At 65.2% G+C, this 10,211-nt stretch overlaps 1 protein-coding gene across 2 annotated transcripts; it reads left to right on the top strand.

Moving 5' to 3' along the window:
• The first annotated feature begins 454 nt into the window (after positions 1-454).
• LIMK1 (LIM domain kinase 1) lies at positions 455-10,006 on the top strand. Of its 2 annotated transcripts, XM_082068674.1 has the most exons (16): positions 455-618; positions 2,548-2,644; positions 4,458-4,596; positions 4,946-5,055; positions 5,143-5,334; positions 6,155-6,260; positions 6,347-6,531; positions 6,615-6,798; positions 6,908-6,994; positions 7,194-7,325; positions 7,433-7,492; positions 7,592-7,657; positions 7,755-7,911; positions 8,035-8,090; positions 8,540-8,697; positions 8,782-10,006. In XM_082068674.1, exons 1-16 carry the CDS (start codon positions 561-563, stop codon positions 8,936-8,938), a joined length of 1,944 nt encoding a protein of 647 aa, XP_081924800.1. In that variant the 5' UTR covers positions 455-560; the 3' UTR covers positions 8,939-10,006. The 2 variants fall into 2 exon arrangements, with proteins under 2 accessions (XP_081924800.1, XP_081924801.1); XM_082068675.1 differs by lacking the exon at positions 7,433-7,492.
• The last annotated feature ends 205 nt before the right edge of the window (positions 10,007-10,211 follow it).

The following is a 10,211-nucleotide window of genomic DNA, read 5'->3' on the forward strand; positions in this document are numbered from 1 at the left end:
AGGATGGCAGAGCCTGGCCCAGGCTGCCCAGGGAGGTTGTGGAGTCTCCTTCTCTGCAGACATTCCAACCCCCTGGACACCTTCCTGTGTAACCTCAGCTGGGTGTTCCTGCTCCATGGGGGGATTGCACTGGATGAGCTTTCCAGGTCCCTTCCAACCCCTGACATTCTGAGATTCTGTGTCAGGTGACAACCTGGGGGATGACAGCGATACCCACGTCATGCCCCACGGTGACAGCCCAGTGGCGCTGGGGACTCCCCTGTCACCCGCGGTGACAGCCCCAGCGCTCCGCCCCATCCCGGGCCCCGCCCCCTTCACCAACAGCCCCGCCCCTCTGACCACGCCTCCATCCACATGGCCACGCCCCTGTCCGCCCCTGCTCCCTCGGCCCCGCCCCTCGGCCCCGCCTGGCCCCGCCCCCTAGCGGCCGCGCCGGCGCCGTGCGCCCCCGCCCGCCCCGCCCGCCGGAGCCGCAGCGGCAGGGCCGGGCCGGGGCCGGGACCGGGGGCCGGGACCGGGGCGAGGGCAGGGCCTGGCGCGGCGCCGGGCAGTGCGGCTGCATGAGGTTGATGCTGCTGTGCTGTACCTGGAGGGACGAGCCTATGGGAGAGGACGAAGGTGCGTGACCCCCCCGCCCCGCCGCCGGGCCCCCCTCGACTGACTCAGCGCTTCCGCCACCACTGGGGTCCCGCGACCCTCCCCCGGCTCACCCGCACCCCCCAGCCTGCCTGCAAACCCCCCGCATCCTTCCTGCACCCCTGCATCCCCACTGCATTCCTCCTGCACCCCCCATCCAGCCAGCATCCCACCTGCACCCCCACATCCCCCCCTGCACCCCTCATCCAGCCCACATTACCCCCTGCATCTCCTGTTGCACCCCTCTTCCAGCCTGCATTGCCCTTGTAACCTCACATCCCCCCCGTATCCCTCCTGCAACCCCACATTCCCCGCTGCACCCCTCATCCAGTCCACATGCCCCACTGCACCCCTTTGCCAGCCTGCATCCCCTCTGCAGCCCCAAATCTCCTCCTGCATGCCCTGTCCAGTCTGCATCCCTCCATATCTTTCCCTGCACCCCCGTCCAACGTATGTCCCTGCCTGCACCCCCATTCCCTGCAGCATCTCCACATTTCCCTTTGCACCCCCATCCAGCCTGCACACCCCTCTGCACCCCAACATCCCCCCTGCACCCCTATCCAGCCTGCATCCCTGCCTGCACCCCACAAACACCCCCACACCCCCCCTGCACCCCACGAACAACCTGCATCCCCCCTGTACCTGCACATTGCTCCACCTGCACCCTGCACCTCCCTCCCTGCACCCCGATATCCTCCACACCCCCTGTCCCTCCTGTCTCCTTCCCTGCACCCCCATATCCCTCCTGTGTTCCCATCCACTCTGTCCCCCCAGACCCCTCATCCCTCCTGCACCCCTAGGACCTCTGCACTCATCCTGCATCCCCCATCTTCCTCCCTGCACCCCCATAATCCTCTGCTGCACCCCATGTGCCCCTGTACCTCTTTCCATCCTGCAGTTCCTCATCTAACGCCTGTCCTGTACCCCGCTGTGTCCCCCCCAAACACCCTGCACCCCTCTGTGTCCCACATGCATTTTCCATCCCCCAGCACCCATCCTGCATCCCTCTGTGTCCCCCCGTGCACCCTTCATCCCCCAGCATCCATCCTGCACCCCCCTACATCCTCCAGCACCCATCCCGCACCTCTCTGTGTCCCTCCATGCACTTCATGTCCAACTGCATCCCTCCTTTGCACCCTTCCATCCTGCACCACTTCATCCCCCCACACCCCTCCCTGCACCCATCCTGCTCCCCTTCACACCCCCTGTAGTCCATGCACCCATCCTGCACCCCTTCATCCCCCCTGCACCCTCTGTCCCCATCCTGCACCCCTTCACCCCTCCTGCACCCATCCTGCAGCCTTGCTGCATGCTCTGCCCCCCTCCTGCACCCTATCATCCCTCCTGCACCCCAGTGTGTGCCCCCCATCCAGCCCCTCCTGCATCCCTCAGCTGTGGGTGCCCAGGGACCCCTCCACCCCTGTGCCCCCCCAAAATCTGTCCCTGCCATGTCCCCAGCCCCCTCATCACCCCTGCACCTCCCAACCTGCCCGTCCCCTGTACTGGCTGAACCCCTGCAGCACCTCCATGGGACACCCAGGGTCCCCAGTGCCACCCCCTGCCACCACCCTCGACCTCCCTGTGTCCCCCCAGCCCCATGGGCACCCAGCACCCCCTGGTGACATGGGCAGTGCCCTGGATAACAGGGACTCTGGAGGTGGCGTGGCACAATGCGAGCTGCAGTGGCAGTGCTGCACTGAGCCCCTGCCCTGTCCCCAACCCTGGGGACATCAACGCCATGACCTTGTCCCCATTATGGGATTGATGGGTGGGCGCCCAGGGGAGAAATTTGTCACCCTGGGCTGAGGGACTCAATCCTGGGGGATGTGCCTGGGTGATGCTTGCAGGGAGGATGAGTACAGCTAGCAAGGTGACAGCCCTGTCCCCCTTGTGTCCCCCCACTCCATGCAGGGACCGACCTGCCGGTGTGTGCGAGCTGCGGGCAGGGCATCTACGACGGGCAGTACCTGCAGGCGCTGAACGCTGACTGGCACGCCGACTGCTTCCGGTAGGGACACCAGGATGGCCCTGGGGACACTGGGATGCTCCGTGGGGACAGGGACCGCGGATCCCACTGGTCCAGCCATGGACACGTGTGAGGCCATTGCACACACCCGGATGCTGGCAGGAGTGTGGCTGCGTGTCCTGGCGCCCGTGGGGCTGCGAGGCAGCGGGGTGCAGGCAGCGCTCAACGGGTGACACTGAGCGCGGAGGGCTCCTCTGACATCCCCCGCTGTCCCTTCCGGGGCTGATGTCACGCTGTCACCCGGCCTCCTCCCTCCGTTTCCTCTTTCGCTCGCACCCTCCCGACAGCTCCAGCTGTGGGAGCCCCGAGGAGGAGGAGGAGGAAAGTCGTGGGTCTGGGGGTGTGAGGGGTGGCTGGGACCTGGTGGGGAGGTCCCCGTGGGGCTGGGGGTGCTGAGTGCAGCAGGGGACTGGGGTGGTGTCCCCCCCGTCCTGTGGAGGATGCTGGCGGCGGTGCTGAGGAACAGCCACGTCCTGAGCGCCGGAGCCAAGTGAGTGGGAGTGGGTTGGGTTGGGCCGGACCCCCGGGGCGCTTTGCCTGTGTCCTGTGTGTCCCCCTGCTCTGCTCCCTGTGTCCCCAGGCTGCTGGATCCGACCCCCCCGCGGTAGCCCGGGCTCTGGCAGCCGTGGGCTCGCTGGTGCAGAAGCCTTCATCCCCCCCACCTCCTCCTCTTTTCCCCTCCGGTCCCAGCCGTGGGCCTCGGCCGGTCACGCGTGGGAGGAGGAGGATGAGGATGCGGTGGCCCGTGGGGGGGGGGCGGGATTTAAGGGGGCGGGGCCGCGCGGCCGCCCCTCATTGGCCGCGGCCGCCCCCCCACGCCCACCCCCGCAAACCCCGTGGAGGCTTCGTGCTGCGCACTGGGGCGGGGGAGTCCTCGGGTGGTGACGTCATGGGGTGGGGAAATTCCGCGCCGTGACGTCACGGCTGGTTGGGATTCCACCTGCGCGCGGTGCCTGCCCCCGGCTGGGGTGGGGGGGTGACTGCGGCAGTTCCCGTGCCGTCCCCCGCAGCACCCCCCACAGCAGCCCCCTGCACTGTCCCACCCCCACCCCCCAGAGCACCCCTTGCATCCCTAGAGCAACTCCCCTTGCAGCCCCTGCACCCCCAGAGTACCCCCAGCATCCCCAGAGCAACCCCCTTTGTAGCCCCTGCACCCCCAGAGCACCCCCCCAGCATGCTGCGCACCCCATTGCACAGCACCCTCTGCACCTGCCTGTGCACCCCCAAAATTCACAGCCCCCTCTGCACCCCTGGGTGTACTCTCCCATTGCACAGCCCCCTGCACCCCATCTCACAGTCCCACAGGAGTTCCCCGCACCCCCTGCACCCCATTTGCAGCACCCAGGGTGTTGCACCCCAAGGCTGGCATGTCCAGGACCAGGGTGACACATCCCTCCATGTGTTGTCTGTGGTCAGGGTGACACGTCCATGACCAGGGTGGCACATCGCTCTATGTCTCTGTGCCAGGTGGCATGTCTGTGACCAGTCTGGCATGTCCTTCCATGTGTCCGTGACCAGGGTGGCATATCCATGCAGGGCTGGCACATCCCTCCCCATGCCTGTCCCTGCCTTGTGTCCCCTGCCTTGTCTACCCCAGTGTCCCCACACCACCCGCTGCCACCCTGGGGTTGGTGACACACAGACGCGGTGTCCTTGCAGCAGGGTAGGAAAGAGGGGAAGCAGTTTGGTTGGAGAACTGTAGGGTTAATGGTCACTGGGTGCTCCCTGGGGTGACAATGAGGACAAGGTGATGATGAGGTCATGGTAACAAGAGGGTCCTCGTCCCCTGGCGCAGGTGCTGCGAGTGCGGGGCCTCCCTGTCCCACCAGTACTACGAGAAGGATGGGCACCTGTACTGCAAGCGGGATTACTGGGCACGTTTTGGGGAGCTCTGCCACGGCTGCTCCGAGCAGATCACCAAGGGGTTGGTCATGGTGAGTGCCGAGGGGGGACATGGAGCCCTGACCCACAGCTGGGCCCCCTGGAAAGGGGGCGAGGTGGGGAGGGGCTGCAGAGCCCCAGCCAGGTTGGGCTCTGGGGGTGGCAGTGGTGTCCTCTGTGTTTTAGGGGGACCCTGAGGGGTGTGTCCCCCTATGTTGGGGCTGGGTGATGCACGGGGGAGGCTCAGGGTGGTGGGGAGATGTTGCTGCAGCTGTCCCCAGCCTGGTGGCCTGACTGTCCCTGCCACACGCCATGGCTCAGCCTTGCCCTTGCTTTGGCCCTGGTGCACCCGTGGCTGCCCCGGACACCTGGGTCCCCAGGGCTGATGGCATCTGCCCACAGGTGGCCGGGGAGCAGAAGTACCACCCCGAGTGCTTCAGTTGCCTCAACTGCCACACGTTCATCGGTGACGGGGACACCTACGCGCTGGTGGAGCGCTCCAAGCTCTACTGGTACGTCCCAGCCTGGGTGGGTTGCGGGAGGGACACGCACACGTCCCCTGTCACCCCCCACCCACCCTTGTCCTCTCGTTCCCGCAGCGGGCACTGCTATTACCAGATGGTGGTGACACCAGTCATCGAGCAGATCCTGCCGGAGTCGCCAGCGTCCCGCATCCCGCACACTGTCACCCTCGTCTCCATCCCTGCCTGCTCCGACGGCAAACGCGGCTTCTCTGTTTCCATCGACCAGGGCTGCGGCTCCGAGCACCCCCGCACTGTCCGCGTCCGCGAGTATGACTGTCCCCTCTGCCACTGTCCCCTCCCCGAGGCTGGGGACATCCCATGCCCCTTGTGGAGATCCACCCCATGGAAACTCTTTGGGGTGGGAGGGTGAGGGGTGGGGCTGGTGTGTCCCCATTAGCTGGGGGGTGGCAGAGGGGACCGCGGTGGCATGTCCACAGCTGCTGGAGTTGTTTGTGGGGACCGTGCTGGCATGTCCCCAGCCGTCAGGGTGACTTGGGGGTGACATGTTAAAGTTGTCCTGTCTGCCAGGGTGGGCTATGGGGACAGGGCTGGTGTGTCCCCATGCTTAGGATGGCTCCTGGGGACTGTGCCAGCATGTCCCTGTCCAGGAGGAGTGACTGGTGGGGACCATGCTTGTGTGTCCCCAGCTAGCAGAGGTGACCTGTGGGGGCCAAGTCTACGAGTCCCCAACACAGAGGGGTGACTCGTGGGTACCATGACTGCGTGTCCCCATCAAGCAAAGATAGTTTGTGGGCAGCGTGCCTGTGTCCCCGTCCAACAAGGGTGACTCGTGAGCAGTGTGCCCGCATGTCCCCATCCAACGAGGGCAGCTTGCCTGCCTGTCCCCGGCTAGAAGGTGACATGTGGGCAGCTTGCATGGTCGGGGTGACCTGTGGGTGGTATGTCCCCGCATTGCAGGGGTGACTCTTGGGTACCATGACAGCACATCCCCATCTGGCAGAGGTGACTCACAGGGGACACGACAGCCTGTTCCCATTGGCTGGGGGGGTGGCTCGTGGGCAGTGTCCCAGCACATCCCCACCCGTGACAGTGTCAGGGGGACACACTGAGCCCCTGCTGTCTGCAGGGTGGATCCCGACTGCATCAGCCCTGACATGAAGAACTCCATCCACGTGGGCGACCGCATTCTGGAGATCAACGGCACACCCATCGGCCACGTCCCCCTGGATGAGGTACAACCCCTCCGTGCTGTCCCCCAAAACACCCTCATGCCCCCCCTCCCCTAGAACTCCCCTGCCATCCTTTTCTGCCCCCCCAGATTGACCTGCTGATCCAGGAGACCAGCCGCCTGCTCCAGCTGACCATCGAACACGACCCCCACGAGCCCCTCGCCCGCGAGTCGGGGTTCGCCTGCAGCCCCCTCCCCGCCCCGTACACCCCCCTGCGTTCCCCGGCGCCCCCGCCCTGTGGGGAGCCCAGCCCCACGCGCCAGCGCGCCGTCACGTAAGGCCACCAGCTCGCCCGCCTCTCCCTTTTCGGGGGTCCCTCCTTTGGATTGACCCCCTGTCTGTCTGTCTGTCCCGCAGGAGGAGCTGCAGCACGGACAAGTCTCCGGGCTCCGGCTCGCTGGGGTCACCCGCATCCCAGCGCAAGGACATCGGGCGCTCCGAGTCCTTGCGCGTCGTCTCCCGCGCCCATCGCATCTTCCGTCCTTCCGACCTGATCCACGGCGAGGTGCTGGGCAAGGGCTGCTTCGGCCAGGCCATCAAGGTGGGGCTGGGTGGCCACAAGTGTCACGAGTGTGAGGGTCTCAGCTTGTGTGTCATCTCCCCTGGGGTGTCCCCAGAGGGGGTGGCTCAGCCCCTGCCCTCCCTGCCAGGTGACACATCGGGAGACAGGCGAGGTGATGGTCATGAAGGAGCTGATCCGCTTCGATGAGGAGACGCAGAGGACCTTCCTCAAAGAGGCAAGTGTCCGCCTTTGATCCCCCTGGGTTGGGGAGGGATACGAGGGATGGGGGTGTCCCATCCTGTCCCCTCCCAGCATGGGGTGCTGGGTGCACACAGTGGGGGTGTCCCTGCCTGTTCCATGGGGGACGCTTCACCTGGGGATGGGGTCTGTGTGAGTGGGTACCTGGGGGTGTCACGGGCACCGGTGTCCTGCAGGTGAAGGTGATGCGCTGCCTGGAGCACCCCAATGTGCTGAAGTTTATCGGGGTGCTGTACAAGGAGAAGAGACTCAACTTCATCACGGAGTACATCAAGGGGGGCACCTTGAGGGGCCTCATCAAGACCATGGTGAGTGCTGGGGGATAGGTTGGACCCCCTCAGCCACCCCATAGCCCTGGTGGGGCTGGGGGACCCCTCTCCTCTCTCCTCTGGTAAATCCCCCCTCCTGCCCCCAGGACAGCCACTACCCCTGGAGCCAGCGGGTCAGCTTTGCCAAGGACATCGCTGCTGGCATGGTGGGTGTCACCAGGGGATGGGTGGGTGGGATGGGTGCTGTTGGGTGAGGGGCCACAGGGTGGGGGTGCTCCCCCAGCTCTCATTCATCCTTCCTCCAGGCCTACCTCCACTCCATGAACATCATCCACCGCGACCTCAACTCTCACAACTGCCTGGTGCGGGAGGTGAGTCCCACCTCGGCGGTGTCCTCCCCTGACCTGGGTGGGGGTCTGAGCCCCCTGTGTGGCTCCCCCCGTCCCTCATCCCTTTCCATCCGCCCAGAACAAGAGCGTGGTGGTGGCTGATTTTGGACTGGCTCGGCTGATGGTGGACGAGAAGAACCAACCCGAACATCTCAAGAACCTGAAGAAACCGGACCGCAAGAAGCGATACACAGTGGTGGGGAACCCGTACTGGATGGCCCCCGAGATGATCAATGGTGAGTCTGGCCACGGTGCCAGGAGAAAGGATGTGACCAACCAGGGCTTTGCCCCCAAGCAGGGGACACTTGGTGGGGCAGGGACAGGACGTGTCATGTGGCCTGACCCATCTCTCTGTTCAGGGAGGAGCTACGATGAGAAGGTGGACATCTTCTCCTTCGGTATTGTCCTGTGTGAGGCAAGTACTCTTGGAGTTGGGGTGTTGCCTTGGGGTTGGGGTCTCTGGTTGGGGTCTCCTCTTGGGTCAAGTTCTTCCGTTGGGGTTGGGGTATCCCCTTGGTGTCTCCAGCTGGAGTCTCCGATTGGGGTCTCCACATCTCTGGTTGGGGTCTTATCCTTGGGGTTGAGTTCTTCCTTGGGTTTGGAGTGTCCCCTTCGGGCTGGGGTCTCAAGTTGGGGTGTCCCCTTGGGGTTAGCATCTCCAGCTGGGGTCTCCCCTTGAGACTGAGTTCTTCACTTGGGGTTGGGGTCTCCAGATCTCTGATTAGGGTCTTTCCCTTGGGGTTGAGTTCTTCGCTTGGGTTTGAGATATCCCCTTGGGGTTGGGGTCTCCCATTGGGGTCTCCCCTTGGGGTTGGGGTCCCTCCTTGGAGCTGAGCCCCCTTCTCCCTCCCACTGTTCCCCCAGATCATCGGCCGGGTGAGCGCTGACCCCGACTATCTGCCCCGCACCACCGACTTTGGCCTCAACGTCAGGGGCTTTCTGGACCGTTACTACCCCCCCGCCTGTCCCCCCAGCTTCTTCCCCATCGCCGTCTGCTGCTGTGACCTGGACCCCGAGAAGCGGTGAGTGGTTGGGACTCTGGGGCTGTTGGCGGGAGTGTGGGACAGGGCCAGCGAAGCTGCCACGTGTCCCCACTTGTCCCTCAGGCCGTCCTTCAGCAAGCTGGAGCAGTGGCTGGAGACCCTCCGCATGCACCTGGAGATCCACCTGCCTCTCAGCTCCCAGCTGGAGCAGCTGGACCGAACCTTTGGAGAGACACACCGGCGGAGCGAGGGGGGGCTGCCCGCACCCCCGCCCCGATAGAGCCCCCCCACCTGCACCCCACCTCTGAAGCTGTGGGAGAAGGAGCTGCACCCACCGCCAGCATCTCCTCCGGCTGCCACCACCCCCGGGGCTGGATCCCGGGGGCTCCCTGGATGAGCCCCCCAACCCTGTCACCTGGGCACGGGCTGCCTGTGCCGCTGCCCGTGCTGCTGCCTGCACCGCTGCCCACGCGGCCCCAGGAGCTGGCTCTCCCCAGGGCTGCACTGCCCCTGCCGTAGCTCTTTCCCCCGGATGAGCCCCACCAGCCTCACCGTGGGGACTGTCCCTGTGTCCCCATGTCCCCCCCACCCCAGCTCAGCTTCGCCTTTGCACACCCGGGGGCTGCGCGGCCACCTCCCCCCGAGCCCCGGGGGCTCCCCCCATCCAGAGCCGCAGCCTCGCGGCGGTGCCTTGGCTTTCCCTGAACTTGCACTGCGACACAGGAGGGACCCCCTGTTCCTTTAGGGGGGTACACAGCCCATGGACCCCCCCAGGCAGCGCAGGTCCCAGGGCAGCTTTGTAGCGATGTCTTTGTCCTTGGCCTGTCCCTCTCACGCTGCTCCTGCTGGCACCCTGGGCTTGGGGGGCTGCCAGCGCCCCTGGCTGAGCGAGGGGTCCATGGGGGGGACACCCCTTTGGCGTGGGGACAGGCACGTAGCGGTCCCCGCCACCCCCACGTCCATGCTGCCCGTGCTCATCCATGACCACGCATCCCCAGGATGGTCCAGAGAGACGCAGGGGATGCGGCTCGTCTGGTCCCCTCGACCTGGGGTGGTTTTGAGGAGGGGGGTTGCGCCAAGCGGTGCTTTTCATGCTCTTTATTCAGGTTCATTTTTTTCTGTAAGATATTTAAAGAGAAGAGTTTGTATTATTTTTTCATACAACGTAGCGTTTGCCATTTGTCACTGCCTCGGTTCTGCTTTCCCGAAGGGATGAAACTGTGAAGCCGCTCTCCGCGCGCACTCGTGCCCGGGAAGTTCAAGGCCATGTCCTCTCCGGAGGCGGGAAGGGAGCTCAAACTGTGATGTACCCCGAGCTGTGAGTCAATAAATCCTTCCCTGCTCGCTGCCCGGCCTGCTTGGGAATCGCTCGCCTCCCCCCGGGGGCGCTGGGAGCTCTTGGGGAAACTGAGGCAGGAGGGGCTGGCTGCTGGCACCATGCTTGGTGGCGTCTCCCTGGCTGGGTCACCCCCATGATGGCAGCACTGTTATCCCCCTTCATGCCGGTCCCACCCCATCATGGGTGTCCCCCCAGCCCTGAGGCTGATGCCACC

The sequence above is a fragment of the Streptopelia decaocto genome (genome assembly GCF_964273445.1).
Source record: "Streptopelia decaocto genome assembly, chromosome: 18".
NCBI lineage: Eukaryota > Metazoa > Chordata > Aves > Columbiformes > Columbidae > Streptopelia > Streptopelia decaocto.